The following is a 24254-nucleotide window of genomic DNA, read 5'->3' as shown; positions in this document are numbered from 1 at the left end:
GCCTGTTTTGTGCCAGCCTGATGTCTCACTTCCCTTTCAGGTTGAAGTGGATGCTTCTGAGATTGGGGCAGGGGCCGTTTTGTCGCAGAGAGGCCCTGGTTGCTCTGTGATGAGACCTTGTGCCTTTTTCTCGAGGAAGTTTTCACCTGCTGAGCGGAATTATGATGTTGGCAATCGGGAGTTGTTGGCCATGAAGTGGGCATTTGAGGAGTGGCGTCATTGGCTCGAGGGTGCTAAGCATCGTGTGGTGGTCTTGACTGATCACAAAAATTTGATGTATCTCGAGTCTGCTAAACACCTGAATCCTAGACAGGCCCGCTGGTCATTGTTTTTCTCCCGTTTTGACTTTGTGGTCTCGTATTTACCAGGTTCAAAGAATATGAAGGCTGATGCTCTTTCAAGGAGCTTTGTGCCTGACTCTCCGGGAGTCGCAGAACCAGTTGGTATTCTTAAAGAGGGAGTTATCTTGTCAGCCATTTCTCCTGATTTGCGACGTGTGTTGCAGAGATTTCAGGCTGGTAGACCTGACTCTTGTCCACCTGACAGACTGTTTGTTCCTGATAAGTGGACTAGCAGAGTCATTTCCGAGGTTCATTCCTCGGTGTTGGCAGGGCATCCGGGAATTTTTGGCACCAGAGATCTGGTGGCTAGGTCCTTTTGGTGGCCTTCCTTGTCACGGGATGTGCGGTCGTTTGTGCAGTCCTGTGGGACTTGTGCTCGAGCTAAGCCTTGCTGTTCGCGTGCCAGCGGGTTGCTCTTGCCCTTGCCTGTCCCGAAGAGGCCTTGGACACACATTTCCATGGATTTCATTTCAGATCTCCCGGTGTCTCAGGGCATGTCTGTCATCTGGGTGGTATGTGATCGCTTTTCTAAGATGGTCCATTTGGTACCTTTGCCTAAGCTGCCTTCCTCTTCCGACCTGGTTCCTGTGTTCTTTCAGAATGTGGTTCGTTTACACGGCATTCCTGAGAATATTGTGTCTGACAGAGGATCCCAGTTTGTTTCCAGGTTCTGGCGATCCTTTTGTGCTAGGATGGGCATTGAGTTGTCGTTTTCGTCTGCCTTTCATCCTCAGACTAATGGACAAACGGAGCGAACTAATCAGACTCTGGAGGCTTATTTGAGGTGTTTTGTTTCTGCAGATCAGGATGATTGGGTGACCTTCTTGCCGTTGGCTGAGTTTGCCCTTAATAATCGGGCTAGTTCCGCTACATTGGTTTCGCCATTTTTCTGCAACTCTGGTTTCCATCCTCGTTTTTCCTCGGGACATGTGGAGCCTTCTGACTGTCCTGGGGTAGATTCTGTGGTGGATAGGTTGCAGCAGATCTGGAATCATGTGGTGGACAACTTAAAGTTGTCACAAGAGAAGGCTCAGCGTTTTGCCAACCGCCGCCGCGGTGTGGGTCCCCGACTTCGTGTTGGGGATTTGATATGGCTGTCTTCTCGATTTGTTCCTATGAAGGTCTCCTCTCCTAAATTTAAGCCTCGCTTCATCGGTCCTTACAAGATATTGGAAATCCTTAATCCTGTGTCCTTTCGCTTGGATCTTCCTGTGTCGTTTGCCATTCACAACGTGTTCCATAGGTCTTTGTTGCGGCGGTACGTTGTACCTGTGGTTCCTTCTGTTGAGCCTCCTGCTCCGGTGTTGGTTGAGGGCGAGTTGGAGTACGTGGTGGAGAAGATCTTGGATTCTCGTCTCTCCAGGCGGAGGCTTCAGTATCTGGTCAAGTGGAAGGGCTATGGTCAGGAGGATAATTCCTGGGTGGTTGCCTCTGATGTGCATGCGGCCGATTTAGTTTGTGCCTTTCACGCTGCTCATCCTGATTGCCCTGGTGGTCTTGGTGAAGGTTCGGTGACCCCTCCTTAACGGGGGGGGCACTGTTGTGAATTGGACTTTTTGGCTCCCTCTTGTGGTCACTAGTGGTATGGCTCTGGGATTGTCTTTTTTCTGTTTGGCACTCACCTGGGTCGTTAGTCCAGGGGTGTCGCTATATTAACTTCCTGGATCCTTAGTCCAGTGCCTGGCATCGTTGTAATCAGATCCTTCTGTTGCTCCTGTCTGCTGGTCCTGGCTCTTGCTAAATTAAGCTAAGTCTTGCTTCTTTGTTTTTTTGAGTTACTTGCTTGCTACTATTTTTGTCCAGCTTGTACTAAATGTGATTTCTGACCTTGCTGGAAGCTCTAGGGGGCTGGTGTTCTCCCCCCGGCCGTTAGACGGTTCGGGGGTTCTTGAATATCCAGCGTGGATATTTTAATAGGGTTTTTGCTGACCATATAAGTCATCTTACTATATTCTGCTATTAGCTAGTGGGCCTCTCTTTGCTAAATACCTAGCTCATTCTTATGTTTGTCTTTTCCTCTTACCTCACCGTTATTTGTTGGGGGCTTGTATCCAACTTTTGGGGTCTTTTCTCTGGAGGCAAGAAAGGTCTTTCTTTTCCCTTCTAGGGTTAGTTAGTTCTCCGGCTGGCGCGAGACGTCTAGAACCAACGTAGGCACGTTCCCCGGCTACTTCTATTTGTGGTGCTAGGATTAGATATATGGTCAGCCCAGTTACCACTGCCCTATGAGCTGTTTTTTTGTGTTTGCAGACTTGGTATTGATTCCTGAGACCCTCTGCCATTGGGGTCATAACACAATCCCACCCACACTACATTACCACACACAATTCCACCCCCCCACCACATTACCACACATAATCCTGCCCCCCACCACATCACCACACATAATCCTGCCCCCCGCCACACATAATCCCGCCCCACCACCACATCACTACACATAATCCTGCCCCCCACCACATCACCACACATAATCCCACCCACCAACATCACCACACATAATCCCACCCCTCAACCACATCACCACACATAATCCCGCCCCCCCACCACATTACCACACATAATCCTGCCCCCCACCACATCACCACACATAATCCTGCCCCCATCACATCACCACACATAATCCCGCCCCCCGACCACATCACCACACATAATCCCGCCCCCCCACCACATCACCACACATAATCCCGCCCCCCACCACATCACCACACATAATCCCGCCCCCACATCACATCACCACACATAATCCCACCCCTCCACCACATCACCACACATAATCCCGCCCCCCACCACATCACCACAGATAATCCCGCCCCCCACCACATTACCACACATAATCCTGCCCCCAGCACATTACCACACATAATCCCGCCCCCCACCACATCACCACACATAATACCGCCCCCCCACCACACATAATCCCGCCCCACCACCACACATAATCCCACCCCCACAATATCACCACACATAATCCCGCCCCCCCACATCACCATACATAATCCCACCCCTCCACCACATCACCACACATAATCCCGCCCCCCACCACATTACCACACATAATCCCACCTCCCACCACATCACCACACATAATCCTGCCCCATCACATCACCACACATAATCCCGCCTCCCACCACATCACCACACATAATCCCGCCCCCACCACATCACCACACATAATCCCACCCCCCACATCACCACACATAATTCCGCCCCCACCACATCACCACACATAATTCCGCCCCCCCACCACATCACCACACATAATCCCGCCCCTCCACCACATCACCACACATAATCCCGCCCCTCCACCACATCACCACACATAATCTCGCCCCCACCTCATCACCACACATAATCCCGCCCCTCCACCACATCAGCACACATGGTCCCGCCCCCCACCACATTACTACACATAATTCCACCCCCCACCACACATAATCCCGCCCCCCCAAATTACTACAGATAATCCCACCCCCACCACATTACCACACATAATCCCGCCCCATCACATTTCCACACATAATCCCACCCCCCAACCATATCACCACACATAATCCCACCCTCCACATCACCACACATAATCCCGCCCCCCCACCACATCACCACACATAATCCTGCCCCCACCACATCACCACACATAATCCCACCCCGCACCACATCACCACACATAATCATGCCCCTCCACCACATCACCACACATAGTCCCGCCCCCACCACATTACCACACATAATCCCACCCCAACCACATCACCACACATAATCCCACCCCCCCACATTACTACAGATAATCCCGCCCCCCCACCACATTACCACACATAATCCCACCCCCATCACATTACCACACATAATCCCGCCCCCCCACATTACCACACAAGGCTCCATCCCCACACATTACCACACGAGGCTCCGTCCCCACACATTACCACACGAGCCTCCGTCCCCACACGAGGCTCCGTCCCCACACATTACCATACGTGGCTCCGTCCCCACACATTACCACATGAGGCTCCGTCCCCCCACATTACCACACGAGGCTCCATCCCCACACATTACCACACGAGGCTCCGTCCCCACACATTACCACACAAGGCTCCATCCCCACACATTACCACACGAGGCTCCGTCCCCACATATTACCATACGAGGCTCCATCCCCCCACATTACCACACGAGGCTCAGTCCCTACACATTACCACACAAGGCTCCGTCCACACACATTACCACACGAGGCTCCGTTCCCCACATTACCACATGATGCTCCATCCCCACACATTACCACACGAGGCTCCGTCCCCACACATTACCGCACGAGGCTCCGTTCCCCACATTACCACACAATACTCTGTCCCCCCACATTACCACACGAAGCTCCGTCCCCACACAATACCACACGAGGCTCCGTCCCCGCACATTACCACACGAGGCTCCTGAGCGTGCCGAGCGTTAGCTGGCTGGAAACAGCTAGTAGTTAATAAATAACATTTCCCACATGTCTACTTTACATCAGCACAATTTTGGAAACAAATTTTTTTTTCTTTAGGAGGTTATACGGCTTAAAAGTTGACCAGTGATTTCTCATTTTTTTCAACAAAATTTACAAAACCATTTTTTTAGGGACCACCTCACATTTGAAGTCACTTTGAGGGGTCTATATGGCAGAAAATACCCAAAAGTGACAACATTCTAAAAACTGCACCCCTTAAGCTGATCAAAACCACATTCAAGAAGTTTCTTAACCTTTCAGGTGTTTCACAGGAGCAGAAGCAACATGGTAGGAAAAAATAAACATTTAACTTTTTAATCACAAAAATGATATTTTAGCAACATTTTTTTATTTTTACAATGGTAAAAGGAGAAAATAAACAGATGCAGTTATGCAATTTCTCCTGAGTATGCCGATACCCCATATGTGGGGGGAAACTACTATTTGGGTGCACGGCAGGGCTCAGAAGGGATGGAGCACCGTTTGACTTTTTCAAGCCAAAATTGGCTGGAATTGAGATCGGATGTCATGTCGCATTTAGCGAGCCCCTGATGTGCCTAAACAGTGGAAACCCTCCAAAAGTGACCCCATTTTGGAAACTAGACCCCCTAAGGAACTTATCTAGATGTGTGGTGAGCACTTTGAACCCCCAAGAGTTTTACTAAAATTTATAACACCCGGGTGTGAAAATAAAAAATCATATTTTTTCCACAAACATGATCGTTTAGTCCACAATTTTTTATTTTTCCAAGGGTAAAAGGAGAAATTGGACCCCAAAGTTTGTTCCAATTTGTCCTGAGTACTCTGATAACCCGTATCTGGGGGGGAAACCACTGTTTGGGCACACGGCAGGGCTCGGAAGAGAGGAGCGCCATTTTACTTTTCCAAACTAATATTGGCTGGAATTGAGATCGGACGCAATGTCGCATTTGGTGAGCCCCTGATGTGCCTAAACAGTAGAAACCCCCCACAAGTGACCCCATTTTGGAAACTAGACCCCCTAAGGACTTTATCTAGATGTGTGGTGAGCACTTTGAACCCCTAAGTGTTTCACTAAAGTTTATAATGCCCGGGCGTGAAAACAAAAAAAATCCACAAAAATGATTTTTTAGTCTCCAATTTTTTATTTTCCCTGGGGTAACAGGAGAAATTCGATATGTGGGAGAAAACTACTGTTTGGTCACACGTTGGGGCTCGGAAGGGAAGTAGTGACATTTTGGAATGCAGACTTTGATGGAATTGTCTGCAGAGCCCCTGATGTGCCTAAACAGTAGAAACCCCCCACAAGTGACCACATTTTGGAAACTAGACCACCTAAGGAACATATCTAGAAGTGTGGTGAGAACTCTGAACCCCCAAGTGTGTAACTAAAGTTTATAATGCCCGGGCGTGAAAATAAAGAATCCTATTTTTTTTCCCACAAAAATGATCTTTTAGTCCCCAATTTTTAATTTTCCCAAGGGTATCAGGAGAAATTGTTGTCCAACAATTCCAAAGTTGTTGTCCAATTTGTCCTGAGTATGCTGGTACCCAATATGTGGGAGAAAACTACTGTTTGGGCACACGTCGGGGCTCGGAAGGGAAGTAGTGACGTTTTGGAATGCAGACTTTGATGGAATGGTCTGCAGGCATCATGTTCTGTTTGCAGAGCCCCTAAACAGTAAAAAAGAAAAACACAAGACATCATTTTGGAAACTAGACCCCCATGGAACTTATCTAGATGTGCACCCTTTTTGGAATTAATCTACTGTTTCCTGTAAATCTAAGTAAATTAGTAGTGCATGGAGGTGTGGTACAATTTGAAGCAATCTTTCATACACAGGCCAGGTTTTTCGGGGCAGCTGTCACATTGATAAATGGTGTCCTTGTGTATTCCCCTTTTGTAACACACTTGGCACCTTTTTTGCGGTTTACCTTTTCTTTCAGTTGGCGGGACCACCCCCAGGAAATGCTGACCTGATACAATACCAGCACCTTCAGTTCTGGAAGTACTGGGGCCCGCTTCTTCCTGAGTGCCAAATATCAGAGCCTGAAACACTACCCCCTGGAACTGAAGGTACAACGTATCGGTGTGGCGTGCACATCGTGACAGCAGGAAAGCGTTGAGCATTGCCATTTGTACGATGTGCTCAGCCACCTTTTTGTACCACACCTTGGCCTTTCTCAAAGCACTGTACGGTTGGAGGAATTGGTCGGAGAGATCAACGCGCCCCCCATGTTTTTGTTGTACCCCAGTACACAGTCCGGTTTGCTGAACTATGTAGAGGTACCTCTTACAGTGCTTAGGGCGCTGCCATCACCCTCTTGACCTTGTACTTCATCATCAGCAGGTGGTCGCTACATTGGGCTCTGCTGTCACCCCTTCTGAGAATCTGCCCAAGTATCATTTTCGGGAGGCCTCTCTGATTTTTATGGACAGTTCCGCAGGCTGCGGTACCTCATGCAGAGAGGGATTTGAAGAGTGGGATACCAGAATAAAAGTTATCGGTGTAGAGGTGATAACCTTTATCCAGCAGTGGGTACACCAAATCCCACACAATTTTCCCACTTACTCACAGGACAGGGGGACATTCACAGGGTTCAATCCTGGTGTCCTTTCCTTCGTATACGCTAAACCTGTGGGTGTACCGTGAGGTACTCTCACACAGCTTATAGAGTTTGATTCCGTACCTGGCCCTCTGCTGGGCAGGTACTGACAGAATCCAAGCCTTCTCTTAAAATGAACTATTAGGGTATGTGCACACGTTGCGGATTTCTTGCAGAAAATTCCTGAAGAAAACCGGAAATTTTCTGCAAGAAATCCGCATTTTTTTTTTGCGTTTTTTTTCCGTTTTTTTCGCGTTTTTTTAGCATTCTGCAAGCGTAATTAGCTTGCAGAATGCTAAAGTTTTCCAAGCGATCTGTAGCATCGCTTGGAAAACTGACTGACAGGTTGGTCACACTTGTCAAACATAGCGTTTGACAAGTGTGACCAACTTTTTACTATAGATGCAGCTTATGCAGCATCTATAGTAAAAGATAGAATGTTTAAAAATAATAAAAAAAATAAAAAAAATGCTTATACTCACCCAGACATCTCCTCAGCGGCCGTCCGGCTCCTCTTCTAGCTGGTCTGTGCGCACAGGACCTCCCGTGACGTCACGGTCACGTGAGCGGTCACATGACCGCTCACGACCAATCACAGGACAGTGACGTCATTCGGCGAGGTCCTTCAGCGCACACCAGCTACAGGAACCGAATGGCAGCGTGCGAGGAGGCGGGAATACATCGAGGGTGAGTATAGGACTGTTTATTATTTTATTTCTTATTTTTTGACCACTTATATGGTGCCCAGTGCGTGGAGGAGAGTCTCCTCTCCTCCACCCTGGGTACCAACCGCATATAATCTGCTTACTTCCCGCATGGTGTGCACAGCCCCGTGCGGGAAGTAAGCAGATCAATGGACCCCTAGGTGTGCGGAATCCCTGCAATTCCGCATTTTTAATGAACATGTTGCTTTTTTTTCCGCTATGCGATTTTTTCGCGGAAAAAATCGCAACATTTGCACAAAAAATGCGGAATACCCTGTAAATAATAGGAGGCTTATGTAAGCGTTTTTTTCGCGTTTTTATCACGTTTTTATAGCGAAAAAACGCGAAAAAAACGCTAACAATCCTGAACGTGTGCACATGGCCTAAGGACTCATCCACGCAGATGTCCCTTTGGGGCATATACACTTCAGCAAACTTTTTGTTGAAGTGTTCGATGACGGGCCGAACAGACGGTCAAAGGTGGAGTCATCTCAAGGGGGATACTGTGCATTATCGGTATAATGCAGTAATTTGTGGATGGCCTCAAAACGCGTCCGGGCCATGACCATTCGGAACACCGGAGTGTTGTATAAAATATCAACACTCCAATATTGCCGAATTTCTGGCTTCGTCAGGATCCCCATGTGAAGGACCAGGCCCCAAAACTGCATCATTTCAACTGCGTCTACAGGAGACCAGTTAGAATATGATGAACTTAGGTTTTGTGCCAAAAATTGACGAGCGTACAAATTAGTTTGGTCCATCATGAGGTTAACAAAATCCTCAGAGTAAAAGACTTTAAAAAAGTCTATTTCTGTGAGGCCGGTGGTGTCAAACTTGATTCCTGATTCTGCCACAAAATCAGGAATCAGTGGCTTGTAATTTTCGGGGGGTGAGGTCCATACGGGGTCCACAATGGGGTGTGCTGGTTCAGCTTCATCTTGTGGAATGGTGGGCGCTGCCTCATCTTCTGTCCTGGGACCGTCTGCGTGGCAGTTCCAGAGGACCCAAGGAGGAAGATGAGGAGGAGGAGGAGGAGGAAGAGGATGAGGATGAAGAATCTGAAAAGTAAAGAAATGTGAGATCCTCTCCCTCGCTATCAGTGTCGGAGGCAAGGAAAGCATATGCCTCCTCCACTGAATAGCGCTGTTGGGATGAATGTGACGGGCGGGACATTTTTTTTTTTAGTATGATGCTTGTGTGTACTTTATTTATAACTGTATGTGTGTGGGTATGGGGGATAGTGTTTAGTGTAAACTTTTATATGAAAAGAAAAAGCTAAAATAAAAAAAGCAAATATGGAGAAATAAGGTTAAAGAGGTTGCCCACTACTAGGACACCTCCTTCTCAAACTAAATGTTTGGCAGAGATAAAATAAAAAATCTATAGTCACCTCCCTTCCAGCGCTGTTCCCACGGTGTTAGCAGTCGCTCTCCCCTGGGCTCTTGTGCAGTGTTGTGACACCCAATCAGTGCTGGTATCACTGTTGGCGCCTATGTGTGGATTGAACATGAAGAGGAAGTCAGATATCAGCTGCAGCCCAGACTTCCTCTTCATGTTCAATCCGTACGCGGGCGAGGACAGTGACACCAGCGCTGATTGGGTGCCAGTCACCATGTGTCACAACACATAATGAAATCCCGTCTCCACCATACGTGGCGGCCCTGCGATTCCGGACATGCGGCGCGTCGTTTTAGAACGCAGCATGTCCTTTTACCTTGCGACGACGCTGAGCCGCCGCAAGGTAAAACACAGGGCCCAACACAGGGCCCTATGTGTGGGGTGTGATGATTCCGGATGTGTGCAATGAACACATCTGGCATCATCACATCTACAGAAGGGGCGGAGCTTTGGGCGGAGCTTGTTGTGAATTCGGTTTGTGGGCTCCCCCGGTGGTCTGTTATGGTAGTGTCTCTTATGTGCCTTCCTCCATCTCTGATTACCTGTCGCCACCCTCTAGGGGAGTTTCCTATTTAAGGCTGCTTGGCTGTTAGTCACATGCCGGCCAACAATGTGCTAGTAGCATTCTGTTGCATTCACCTGCCTCAAGTTCCAGTTCAGCTAAGTTGAATTTTGTTTCTTGTTTTGCTATTTTTGTCCAGCTATCTGTAATGTGACTCTTCAGTGCTGGAAGCTCTTGTGGACAGAAAATTACTACTCCAGTGGCATGAGTTGTCACTGGAGTTTAAAGTAATTTCTGGATGGTGTTTTTGAATAGTGATTTTTAGGTCGACCGTGAAGTAACTCTTTCCTGTCCTTCTGCTATCTAGTAAGCGGACCTCACTGTGCTAAATCTGCTGTTCATCCTACGTATGTCATTTCCTCTGAACTCACCGTCAATATCTGTGGGGGTCTACTATCATCTTTTGGGGTTCCTCACTGGAGGTAAGGCAGGCCTGTATATTCCTCTTATAGGGGTAGTTAGATCTCCGGCTGGCGCGTGGTGTCTAGGGCATCGTAGGTACATCCCCCGGCTACTGTAAGTGTTGGGTCAGGTTCAGGTCACGGTCGACCTTAGTTTCCATCACCCGAGAGCTAGTCCGTTTGTATTTTTTTCCCATGGTCATTGGGGTAACCATAACAGTTTGGCCGGCCGCAAAAAATCTATGTGTTAAAATATGCACTAAAGTAGGAAGGAGAAGAAAAGGTTTTTTTTTCTGTGTTTGAAAGTGCACCTTAGTTTGATCATTTGTATTCCTTGCTTAAACTGCAGTCTTCAGCCTTTTTTTTTTTTCTCCTCTCCTCTTAACCTCTGAATGCTTGGGTTACACCCATTTGAAACATGGATCCACAGAGTTTAGTTGCAGGTTTGAATAACCTTGCGACAAAAGTACAGAACCTACAAGATTTTGTTATACGTGCTCCAATGTCTGAACCTAAGATTCCTCTGCCTGAATACTTTACCGGAGACAGATCCCGGTTTTTGAGTTTCAGAGAAAATTGCAAATTGTTTTTGTCTCTGAGATCTCACTCTGCTGGTGATCAGACTCAACAAGTTAAAATTGTTATCTCTCTACTGCGCGGCGACCCACAAAGTTGGGCATTTGCATTATCGCCAGGGGATCCTGCGTTGTTAAATGTAGATGCGTTTTTTCAGGCTTTGGGGTTGCTTTATGAAGAACCTAATTTGGAGATTTTGGCTGAGAAAGCCTTGATAGCTCTTTCCCAAGGGCAAGATGAAGCTGAGATATACTGCCAGAAATTCCGTAAATGGTCGGTGCTTACTAGATGGAATGAGTGCGCTTTAGCAGCTAATTTCAGAGAAGGTCTCTCTGATGCCGTGAAGGATGTCATGGTGGGGTTCCCTGTGCCTACAGGTCTGAATGATGCCATGAAATTGGCTATCCAGATTGATCGGCGTTTGCGGGAGCGCAAATCTGTGCACCATATGGCGGGGTCTTCTGAGGAAAAATCTGTGCACCATATGGCGGTATCTTCTGAGCAAAAACCTGTGCACCATATGGCGGTGTCTTCTGAGCAAAGACCTGTGCACCATTTGGCGGTGACCTCTGAAAAGGCATTAGAGCATATGCAATGCGATCGTGTTTTGTCTAGAGGCGAACGTCAAAATTACAGGCGCAAAAATGGATTGTGCTTCTACTGTGGAGATCCAGCTCATGTTATATCAGCATGCTCTAAACGTATAAATAAGGTTGATAAAAAGGTTGATAAATCTTTTTCTACAGGTACCTTGCAGTCAAAATTTCTTTTGTCCGTGACATTGATTTGTACCTTATCATCTGTGACTGTGAATGCTTATGTGGATTCTGGCGCCGCTCTGAGTCTCATGGATTGGTCCTTTGCCAAGCGTTGTGGGTTTGATTTGGAGCCGTTGGAAGTTTCTATTCCCCTGAAGGGTATTGATTCTACACCTTTGGCTAGCAATAAACCACAATATTGGACACAAGTGACTATGCGTCTTACCCCAGACCATCAGGAGATTATTCGTTTCCTTGTATTATATAACCTACATGATGTCTTAGTGCTTGGATTACCATGGTTACAGATTCATAATCCCGTCTTAGACTGGAAATCTATGTCTGTGTTGAGCTGGGGATGTCGGGGTATTCATGGGGATGCACCTTTGGTTCCTATTTCTTCATCTACTCCCTCTGAGATCCCAGCATTTCTGTCAGATTTTTATGATGTCTTTCAAGAGCCTAAAGTTGATTCTCTCCCTCCCCACAGAGAGTGTGACTGCGCTATTGAATTGATCCCCGGTAGTAAGTTTCCTAAGGGTCGCTTGTTTAATTTGTCTGTACCTGAACATACTGCTATGCGGGAGTATATCAGAGAATCCTTGGAAAAGGGTCATATTCGCCCCTCGTTGTCTCCACTAGGGGCAGGGTTTTTCTTTGTGGGTAAAAAGGATGGTTCATTGAGACCTTGTATCGACTATCGACTTTTGAATAAGATTACAGTTAAATACCAGTACCCGTTACCTTTACTGACTGATCTGTTTGCTCGTATAAAGGGGGCTAAGTGGTTCACTAAGATCGATCTACGTGGTGCGTATAATTTGGTGCGGATTAAGCAGGGGGATGAGTGGAAGACCGCATTTAATACGCCTGAAGGCCATTTTGAGTATTTGGTAATGCCTTTCGGTCTCGCAAATGCCCCTTCCGTTTTTCAGTCCTTTATGCACGATATTTTCCGTGAATATCTGGATAAGTTTATGATTGTGTATTTGGATGATATTCTTGTTTTTTCGGAGGACTGGGAATCTCACGTTCAACAGGTCAGGAGAGTTTTTCAGGTTTTGCGAGCTAATTCTCTTTTTGTAAAGGGCTCAAAGTGTAGTTTTGGAGTTCAGAGAATTTCCTTTTTGGGATATATTTTTTCCCCTTCATCTATGGAGATGGACCCTGTCAAGGTCCAGGCTATTTGTGATTGGATGCAACCTACTTCTTTGAAGAGTCTGCAAAAGTTCTTGGGTTTTGCTAATTTCTATCGCCGATTTATAGCGGGTTTTTCTGCCATTGCTAAACCTTTGACTGATTTGACCAAAAAGGGTGCTGATGTTGCTAATTGGTCCTCTGCGGCTGTGGAGGCCTTTCAAGAGCTTAAGCGCCGCTTTTCTTCCGCTCCTGTGTTGCGCCAACCTGATGTGTTACTTCCGTTCCAGGTTGAGGTGGATGCTTCGGAGATCGGAGCAGGTGCAGTTTTGTCGCAGAAAGATCCTGACTGCTCAGTAATGAGACCATGTGCGTTTTTCTCCCGAAAGTTTTCGCCCGCTGAGCGAAATTATGATGTGGGAAATCGGGAACTTCTGGCCATGAAGTGGGCGTTTGAGGAGTGGCGTCATTGGCTTGAGGGTGCTAGACACCAGGTGGTGGTCCTCACTGACCACAAGAATCTAATTTATCTTGAGTCGGCCAGGCGTCTGAATCCTAGACAGGCGCGCTGGTCGTTGTTTTTCTCCCGATTTAACTTTGTGGTGTCATATCTGCCTGGGTCCAAGAATGTGAAGGCGGATGCCCTCTCTAGGAGTTTTGAGCCTGACTCGCCTGGTGATTCCGAACCTACCGGCATCCTGAAGGATGGGGTGATATTGTCAGCTGTCTCCCCAGACCTGCGGCGTTCTTTGCAGGAGTTTCAGGTGGATAGGCCTGATCGCTGTCCGCCTGGTAGACTGTTTGTCCCTGATGATTGGACCAGTAGAGTTATCTCGGAGGTTCATTCTTCCGCGTTGACAGGTCATCCTGGAATTTTTGGCACCAGGGATTTGGTGTCTAGGTCCTTCTGGTGGCCTTCTTTGTCTCGAGATGTGCGCATGTTTGTGCAGTCTTGTGATGTTTGTGCTCGGGCCAAGCCCTGCTGTTCTAGGGCCAGTGGGTTGTTGTTGCCCTTGCCTATTCCTAAGAGGCCTTGGACGCACATCTCTATGGACTTTATTTCTGACCTTCCGGTTTCTCGTAGGATGTCTGTCATCTGGGTGATTTGTGACCGTTTTTCCAAGATGGTTCATTTGGTACCTTTACCCAAATTGCCCTCCTCCTCTGAGTTGGTTCCTCTATTTTTTCAGAATGTGGTGCGTTTGCATGGTATTCCTGAGAATATAGTGTCTGACAGGGGTACTCAGTTTGTGTCTAGATTTTGGCGGACGTTCTGTGCCAGGATGGGTATCGATTTGTCTTTTTCGTCTGCATTCCATCCTCAGACTAATGGCCAGACTGAGCGTACTAATCAGACCTTGGAGACTTACTTGAGGTGTTTTGTGTCCGCTGATCAGGATGATTGGCTTGACTTTTTGCCATTGGCAGAGTTTGCCCTTAACAATCGGGCTAGTTCTGCCACTTTGGTTTCTCCATTTTTTTGTAATTCAGGGTTTCACCCTCGGTTTTCATCCGGTCAATTGGAGTCTTCGGATTGTCCTGGAGTGGATGCTGTGGTTGATAGGATGCATCGGATTTGGGGACAGGTTGTGGACAATCTGAAGTTGTCCCAGGAGAAGACTCAACAGTTCACTAATCGTCATCGGCGTATTGGTCCTCGTCTTTGTGTTGGGGACCTGGTGTGGCTGTCTTCTCGATTTGTTCCTATGAAGGTCTCGTCTCCTAAGTTTAAGCCTCGGTTTATCGGCCCTTATAGGATTCTGGAGGTTCTTAATCCTGTGTCCTTTCGTTTGGACCTCCCGGCATCTTTTAATATCCATAATGTTTTCCATCGGTCATTATTGCGGAGGTATGAGGTACCGGTTGTTCCTTCTGCTGATCCACCTGCTCCTGTGTTGGTTGAGGGTGAATTGGAGTATGTGGTGGAAAAGATCTTGGACTCCCGTGTTTCCAGACGGAAACTTCAGTATCTGGTTAAGTGGAAAGGTTATGGCCAGGAGGATAATTCTTGGGTGACAGCATCCGATGTTCATGCTCCCGATTTGGTTCGTGCATTTCATAGTGCTCATCCAGGTCGCCCTGGTGGTTCTGGTGAGGGTTCGGTGCCCCCTCCTTAAGGGGGGGGTACTGTTGTGAATTCGGTTTGTGGGCTCCCCCGGTGGTCTGTTATGGTAGTGTCTCTTATGTGCCTTCCTCCATCTCTGATTACCTGTCGCCACCCTCTAGGGGAGTTTCCTATTTAAGGCTGCTTGGCTGTTAGTCACATGCCGGCCAACAATGTGCTAGTAGCATTCTGTTGCATTCACCTGCCTCAAGTTCCAGTTCAGCTAAGTTGAATTTTGTTTCTTGTTTTGCTATTTTTGTCCAGCTATCTGTAATGTGACTCTTCAGTGCTGGAAGCTCTTGTGGACAGAAAATTACTACTCCAGTGGCATGAGTTGTCACTGGAGTTTAAAGTAATTTCTGGATGGTGTTTTTGAATAGTGATTTTTAGGTCGACCGTGAAGTAACTCTTTCCTGTCCTTCTGCTATCTAGTAAGCGGACCTCACTGTGCTAAATCTGCTGTTCATCCTACGTATGTCATTTCCTCTGAACTCACCGTCAATATCTGTGGGGGTCTACTATCATCTTTTGGGGTTCCTCACTGGAGGTAAGGCAGGCCTGTATATTCCTCTTATAGGGGTAGTTAGATCTCCGGCTGGCGCGTGGTGTCTAGGGCATCGTAGGTACATCCCCCGGCTACTGTAAGTGTTGGGTCAGGTTCAGGTCACGGTCGACCTTAGTTTCCATCACCCGAGAGCTAGTCCGTTTTGTATTTTTTTCCCATGGTCATTGGGGTAACCATAACAGGAGCTAGTTTTCCGCTCCGTCCAAAGCGCCGGCCATCCTGAATGTGGACACGTACCCTTATGGTTTTCTTTATCCCTTTCATTATATTTTTCTTCTTTCCTCCTGCTCCATACCCAATCACATACCTTGGTGACTCCTTTAACAGTGTATTTTAGTTCTGCATAGGCTGTTGACCTGCTACAGTGGTAGTACTAGTTATGCTTACATGCACACATTATTTGCACGGGTCTTACCTTCACAATTTTTGCCATCACTAAGGAGCTTATAGCCTGCAGGGCAGGCACACCGGTAAGATCCAGGAGTGTTAATGCAAGCATGTACACAAAGGCGGGTTATTCCTTCTGCTTTGTACACTTCACATTCATTAACATCTACAAGAAAATGCACAATCAGAAATGCAAAACTTTACATATATCTGCAGTCGATATTGCAAGTTATAGTATGCAGACCTATACTATAAGAAATAATTGCAATGCATGTGTTTTGCATACAGTATGTTATGATGGGCAAACTTTAACAGCTTAAACCTAAAGGTTGTTTTCCAAGATCATAATATTGATTGCCTAAACGTTTTTTTTTTCTATTAGATTATTATTGATGACCTAATCTATTGGTTAAGCAATTCATTTTTCTCTCACTTCCTTCAGCAATAAAGTATTTGAAAGGGCCGCCATGTTTGTGCAGTGCTGTAGCCTCTTCTGCTTTGATTATCTGCAAACCGTGTACACAGGAGTGGGGGTGTAGGGCATCGCAGCTTCATTCCATTCACTTCAATACCCTGCAGCACCACTCTTGATACTGCTTTATTAAGAAGCGATATTAATAGGTTTGTCCCAGTTACTGCTTAGAATGTACTGTACACACATCACTATTCAACAGAACCGACTCTTGTTTTAAAGGGAATGTTTCAATAAGATCAACCCCTCACTAGGGTTGAGCGAAACGGATCGTTCATTTTCATAAGTCGCCGACTTTTGGCAAAGTCGGCGTCTCATGAAACCGAGCCGATCCCTGTGTGGGGTCTGCCATGCGGTACGCGACTTTCGCGCCAAAGTCGCGTTTCAATGACGCTAAAAGCGCCATTTCTCAGCCAATGAAGGTGGACGCAGAGTGTGGGCAGCGTGATGACATAGATCTCAGTCCCCACCATCTTAGAGAAGGGCATTGCAGTGATTGGCTTGCTTTCTGCGGCGTCACAGGGGCTATAAAGGGGCGTTCCCGCCGACCGCCATCTTACTGCTGCTGATCTGAGCGTAGGGAAAGGTTGCTGCAGCTTCTTCGGAAGCAGGGATAGTGATAGGCAGGGTACATAAAGCCACAAACCGCTTGTGCTGTAGCGATTTCCACTGTCCAATACCACCTTTTGTTTGCAGGACAGTGGAAGCTACATTTTTTTTTCCTCAGCGCTGTAGCTCATTGGGCTGCCCTAGAAGGCTCCCTGATAGCTGCGTTGCTTTGTGTGTACGCCGCTGTGTAAACCAACTGCTTTTTTCAAAGCACAAATCCTGTTTTTCCTTCCTTTCTGCACAGCTATCTTGTGTGTTTGTCCACACTTTTGTGTGCAGCAGTCCTTTTCAGCTGCCTTCCATACTTTTCTGAGATAACTGCAGGGAGATAAATATTGTCAAGTCTGACTCCGTGCCATTGCTGTGTGTGGCATCTCTCTCTCATTGTGTGGCACTGAAAACACTGTAATACTTGTCCTTTTTTTTTTTTTCCTAAATTCTCCCTTTTCCCAAAAAAAAATTAGTGGGAGATAAATATTGTCAAGTCTGCCTCCGTGCCATTGCTGTGTGTGGCATCTCTCTCTCATTGTGTGGCACTGAAAACACTGTGTAATACTTGTCCTTTTTTTTTTTTTTCCCTAAATTCTCCCTTTTCCCAAAAAAAAATTAGTGGGAGATAAATATTGTCAAGTCTGACTCCGTGCCATTGCTGTGTGTGGCATCTCTCTCTCATTGTGTGGCACCGAAAACACTGTGTAATACTTGTCCTTTTTTTTTTTTTTTCCTAAATTCTCCCTTTTCCCCCAAAAAAATTAGTGGGAGATAAATATTGTCAAGTCTGACTCTGTGCCATTGCTGTGTGTGGCATCTCTCTCTCTCATTGTGTGGCACTGAAAACACTGTGTAATACTTGTCCTTTTTTTTTTTTCCCTAAATTCTCCCTTTTCCCAAAAAAAAATTAGTGGGAGATAAATATTGTCAAGTCTGACTCCGTGCCATTGCTGTGTGTGGCATCTCTCTCTCATTGTGTGCCACTGAAAACACTGTGTAATACTTGTCCTTTTTTTTTTTTTTCCTAAATTCTCCCTTTTCCCAAAAAAAAATTAGTGGGAGATAAATATTGTCAAGTCTGACTCCGTGCCATTGCTGTGTGTGGCATCTCTCTCTCATTGTGTGGCACCGAAAACACTGTGTAATACTTGGCCTTTTTTTTTTTTTTTTTTCTAAATTCTCTCTTTTCCCAAAAAAAATTAGTGGGAGATAAATATTGTAAAGTCTGCCTCCGTGCCATTGCTGTGTGTGGCATCTCTCTCTCATTGTGTGGCACCGAAAACACTGTGTAATACTTGGCCTTTTTTTTTTTTCCTAAATTCTCCCTTTTCCCAAAAAAAAATTAGTGGGAGATAAATATTGTCAAGTCTGACTCCATGCCATTGCTGTGTGTGGCATCTCTCTCTCATTGTGTGGCACTGAAAACACTGTGTAATACTTGTCCTTTTTTTTTTTTCCTAAATTCTCCCTTTTCCCAAAAAAAAATTAGTGGGAGATAAATATTGTCAAGTCTGACTCCGTGCCATTGCTGTGTGTGGCATCTCTCTCTCATTGTGTGGCACTGAAAACACTGTGTAATACTTGTCCTTTTTTTTTTTTTTCCTAAATTCTCCCTTTTCCAAAAAAAAAAATTAGTGGGAGATAAATATTGTCAAGTCTGACTCCTTGCCATTGCTGTGTGTGGCATCTCTCTCTCATTGTGTGGCACTGAAAACACTGTGTAATACTTGTCCTTTTTTTTTTTTTTTCCTAAATTCTCCCTTTTCCCAAAAAAAAATTAGTGGGAGATAAATATTGTCAAGTCTGACTCCGTGCCATTGCTGTGTGTGGCATCTCTCTCTCATTGTGTGGCACCGAAAACACTATGTAATACTTGTCCTTTTTTTTTTTTCCTAAATTCTCCCTTTTCCAAAAAAAAAATTAGTGGGAGATAAATATTGTCAAGTCTGACTCCGTGCCATTGCTGTGTGTGGCATCTCTCTCTCATTGTGTGGCACTGAAAACACTGTGTAATACTTGTCCTTTTTTTTGGGGGGGGGTAAATTCTCCCAGAAAAAAAAAAAATAGTGGGAGATTAAGATTGGCATTTCTGCTTGAGTGCTGGGCCTGTGTGTGCCATCTGTCTCAAATTATTGGGCCACAGAAAACCTAGTGTGTAACATTGGGCCTGATTTTCCTTTGAGTGTCAGGCACCTATAAAGGTATATATAAATCCTACAGAAGTTTGAGTTCACCTTATAAGTTGTTTTACAGTAACAAATAGTGTTACTTTGGTTACGTTTTGCAAGCAATGAGGAAGTCTAGTGGAAGAGGTCGTGGCCGTGGGCGGTCATTGTCAGCTGGTAATGATGGTAGTGGTGGTGGAGCATCAGGTGGTCGTGGTAAAAGCAGTACAGCACCTAAGTCTCGAGTTGTTGAGCCAGGTTCCTTGTCTGGCTACACAAGGCCTCGAACGCTCTCTTTTCTGGGAGTAGGAAAACCACTTTTGAAGCCGGAGCAGCAGGAACAAGTATTGGCTTTCATTGCTGACTCTGCCTCTAGCTCTTTCGCCTCCTCCTCGGAAAGTGCCAAATGTCAGAGCAGTGCATCGTCAGTGGATGCTCCCGGTCAGGGACAAGTCGCTTCCTTGTCTTCTTCACCCAGAACAAGAGAGAAGGATGCGTCAGGAGACACAACGGGTTACTCCATGGAGCTCTTTACACATACTGTTCCTGGGTTAGACAGTGAAACAGTTAACAGGCCATGTCCATTAGAAGTTGAATCGGACATGGAGTGCACAGATGCACAGCCACAGCCAGATTACTATGCTGTTCCTTTGACTCTGACCAGAACATTGCCCTCGCAGTGTACTGAGGCAGAATCAAACCCAGCGGAGACTATGGTGCCCCGTCACGGACGCTATACCACCGGCTTATACGGTGACACAGACGAAATCGCACACGACATAGAAGAGGAGGTCATAGATGACCCAGTTGTGGACCCCGATTGGCAGCCATTGGGGGAACAGGGTGCAGGCGGCAGTAGTTCTGAAGCAGAGGAGGAGGAGCCGCAGCAGGCATCAACATCACAACAGGTTCCATCTACCGGGCTCGTATCTGGCCAAAAACGCGTGGCAAAACCAAAACCAGTTGGAGGACAGCGTGGCCATCCGGTTAAAGAAGCTCAGTCTGCAATGCCTGAAAAGGTATCCGATAGTAGAAAGAGTGCAGTCTGGCATTTTTTTAAACAACATCCAAATGATCAGCGCATAGTCATCTGTCAAAAATGTTCAACTACCTTAAGCAGAGGTCAGAATCTTAAAAGTCTAAATACAAGTTGCACGCATAGACATTTATCCACCATGCATTTGCAAGCCTGGACTAACTACCAAACGTCCCTAAAGGTTGCAGCACCCTCGCCCAATGAAGCTAGTCAGCAACGCTACATCCCTTCCCTCCCTGTAAGCCGACCATTTCCCACACCACCTGCAGTATCTGTGCAGCTTTCGTCGCCAGGCCAAAGCAGTCAGGGAATCACCAGGTTAGTAGTAGGAAACACTGCATGTAGGGCACCGGCAAGAATACCATCTCCAACCCTCTCTCAGTCACCCATGTCCACCGGCACCACCGCTAGTTCCACGATCTCCAGCTCTCCAGTCCAGCTCACCCTACATGAGACTCTTGTTAGGAAAAGGAAGTACTCATCCTCGCATCCGCGTACACAGGGTTTGAACGCCCACATTGCTAGACTAATCTCATTAGAGATGATGCCCTACCGGTTAGTTGAAAGCGAAGCTTTCAAAGCACTGATGGACTACGCTGTACCACGCTACGAGCTACCCAGTCGGCACTTCTTTTCTAGAAAAGCCATCCCAGCCCTTCAACAGCATGTTAAAGACCGCATCGTCCATGCACTCAGGCAGTCTGTGACTACAAAGGTGCACCTGACAACAGATGCATGGACCAGTAGGCATGGCCAGGGACGTTACGTGTCCATCACGGCACACTGGGTGAATGTGGTGGATGCAGGGTCCACAGGGGACAGCAATATTGGGACAGTTTTGCCTAGTCCACGGGCAAGGAAAGAGTTGGCTGTAGGCGTTCGCCCCCCCTCCTCCTCTTCCTCCTCGTTCTCCTGCAGTAGCGAGAGCTCGTCCACAGACCGCAGTCGCACATCCACTCCATCCGCAGCTGCCACTGTTGCACACCAGGTGTGCCATTTTGGGACAGCTAGTGGCAAGCGTTAGCAGGCTGTATTGGCAATGAAGTGTTTGGGCGACAACAGACACACCGCGGAAGTTCTGTCCGAGTTCTTGCAGAATGAAACTCAGTCATGGCTGGGCACTGTACATCTTGAGGCAGGCAAGGTTGTGAGTGATAACGGAAGGAATTTCATGGCTGCCATAGCCCTTTCCCAACTGAAACACATTCCTTGCCTGGCTCACACCTTAAACATGGTGGTGCAGTGCTTCCTGAAAAGTTATCTGGGGTTATCCGACCTGCTCCTCAAAGTGCGCAGACTTTGCTCGCATATCCGCCGTTCGCCCGTACACTCCAGCCGTATGCAGAATTATCAGCGGTCTTTGAACCTTCCCCAGCATCACCTAATCATCGACATTTCAACAAGGTGGAACTCCACACTGCACATGCTTCAGAGACTGTGCGAACAGAGGCGTGCTGTTATGTTTTTGTGGGAGGATACACATACACGGGCAGGCAGTTGGATGGCAGACATGGAGTTGTCAGGTGTGCAGTGGTCGAAGCTACAAGACCTGTGTCAAGTCCTTCAGTGTGTTGAGGAATGCACACGGCTGGTTAGTGCAGACAACGCCATAATAAGCATGAGCATCCCCCTAATGCGTCTGCTGATGCAAAGTTTGACGCACATAAAGGAGCAGGCGTCTGCAGCCTTGGAAGAGGAAAGCCTTGATGACAGTCAGCCATTGTCTGGTCAGGGCCGTGTAGAGGACGCGGTAGCGGGCGAAGAGGAGGAGGAGGACGAGGAGGATGATGGGGATGAGTACTTTTTTAATGAGGAAGCTTCTCCTGGGCCAACAGAAATTAGTGGCGTTGCAAGGCCGGGTTCTGTTTTTTTAAGGGAGACAAGTGACGTAGATTTGCCTGTAACTGCCCCTCAAACCAGCACAACCGCAGATTTGCCAACAGGAACTTTGGCCCACATGGCGGATTATGCCTTACGTATCCTCAAAAAGGACCCACGCATTACTAAAATGATGAGCGATGACGATTACTGGTTGGCCTGCATCCTTGACCCTCGCTATAAAGGCAAATTGCAAAATATTATGCCACATGAGAACCTCGAACAAATCTTAGCAACCAAACAAGCTACTCTTGTAGACCGTTTGATTCAGGCATTCCCAGAACACAGCGCCGGTGATGGCTCTCACACAAGCTGCAGGGGGCTACATGGCAGAGGTGTTAGGGGTGCACAGATCAGAAGTGGCGTTGGACAAAGGGGTTTTCTGACCAGGTTGTGGAATGATTTCGCAATGACCGCAGACAGGACAGGTACTGCAGCATCTATTCAAAGTGACAGGAGACAACATTTGTCCAGTATGGTTACTAACTATTTTTCTTCCCTTATCGATGTTCTCCCTCAACCATCATTCCCATTTGATTACTGGGCATCAAAATTAGACACCTGGCCTGAATTGGCAGAATATGCGTTGCAGGAGCTTGCTTGCCCAGCAGCTAGTGTGCTATCAGAAAGAGTATTCAGTGCTGCTGGTTCAATATTAACTGAAAAAAGGACTCGTCTGGCTACCCAAAATGTGGATGATCTCACCTTCATTAAAATGAACCACTCCTGGATTTCAAATTATTTTGCCCCACCTTTCCCGGCTGACACCTAGCTTTCCTATAAACAGGTCTTGCTTGTGGACTGGTCTTACTGAGTGTTCCAATCTGTTAATTTGCAGCAGCTGTTTGTCCAGCATACGACATGTTTACACCTCCCCCAATGGGAAAAATCCCCCCACGGGGCCGTTGTCTCGCCACTTGGCGCAAGCACCCGTTACAGTGCTGATTATCTGAAGAGGCGGGTGTGCCCGTTTTCGGTCGACGGCATTGCCACTGGGTCCCTCATAGTACAATGTAGTGTCTCTGGCGGTGGTGGTGCGCACCCAACGTCAGACACGCCGTTGTAACATGAGGGGCCCTGGGGCGGTACCGCCAGCCACAAGAGAGTTCCCCCCCCCCAGCTCAAACTGTGTTGTACCACGTGCAAAATTATCTCGCACAGCTCCACCAATGTGTAGTCTATGCACTGACATCATTCAATGCCTGGCACTGACAAACAATACCAATTTGTTTGCATCTATGATGCTAGTTAAAGTAGTCTGGGTCAGTGTCCTATATTGACACCAGTAAATACTAATTTACTGCCAAATTACTTTGTCATAAACTCTGCAGATGAGCCCACCCCTGTACCTAAGCATGCCACCCTTTTTTTACTTATAGTTGTTTTGCGAGACATTAACATCTATTTGTTTTTTTGGAGTACTAACTGTGTCAGACACTCCTTGTAATACTCCTCCACTGACCACAATGCTGCCTGCCCGTGTATCCATGTAACCGATATAAAACTGCCATGAGCCTATTGATTGTTATTTTAGGCCTTTGTAAGCCTGTCTGCGGCCCCTACTTGCAATACTCCTCCACTGACCACAATGCTGCCTGGAGTGCCTGCCTGTGTATCCATGTAACCGATGTAAAACTGCCATGACTGCCTACTGTTTGTTATTTTAGGCCTTTGTGAGCCTGTCTGCGGCCCCTACTTGCAATACTCCTCCACTGACCACAATGCTGCCTGCCCGTGTATCCATGTAACGATATAAAACTGCCATGAGCCTATTGTTTGTTATTTTAGGCCTTTGTGAGCCTGTCTGCGGCCCCTACTTGCAATACTCCTCCACTGACCACACCAATGCTGCCGGTGTACCCCTGGAACCTATTTAAAAGTTCATAGAGCCTAGTTATATATTTTATTTACTATTAATAAGGCCATGATGGACTACGCTGTACCACGCTACAAGCTAACCAGTCGACACTTCTTTTGCGAGAAAAGCCATCCCAACCCTCCACCAGCATGTAGAAGACCGCATTGTCCATGCACTCTGGCAATCTGTGAGTACAAAGGTGCACCTGACAACAGACGCATGGACCTGTAGGCATGGCCACGG

General features: G+C 47.0%; 1 protein-coding gene across 1 annotated transcript in view; it reads right to left on the bottom strand.

The window, feature by feature from the left end:
• Nucleotides 1-24254, bottom strand: part of FBLN7 (fibulin 7) — a 399951-nt gene that overhangs the window by 54223 nt on the left and 321474 nt on the right. The window contains exon 6 of the mRNA XM_077283147.1: nt 16031-16168. Within this exon, the coding sequence (XP_077139262.1) occupies nt 16031-16168 (138 nt within the window). The remainder of the gene's footprint in view (nt 1-16030; nt 16169-24254) is intronic.

The sequence above is a fragment of the Ranitomeya variabilis genome, chromosome 2 (genome assembly GCF_051348905.1).
Source record: "Ranitomeya variabilis isolate aRanVar5 chromosome 2, aRanVar5.hap1, whole genome shotgun sequence".
NCBI lineage: Eukaryota > Metazoa > Chordata > Amphibia > Anura > Dendrobatidae > Ranitomeya > Ranitomeya variabilis.
The sequence above is the reverse complement of the archived record's forward strand: the minus strand, read 5'-3'. Positions and strand labels throughout refer to the sequence as shown.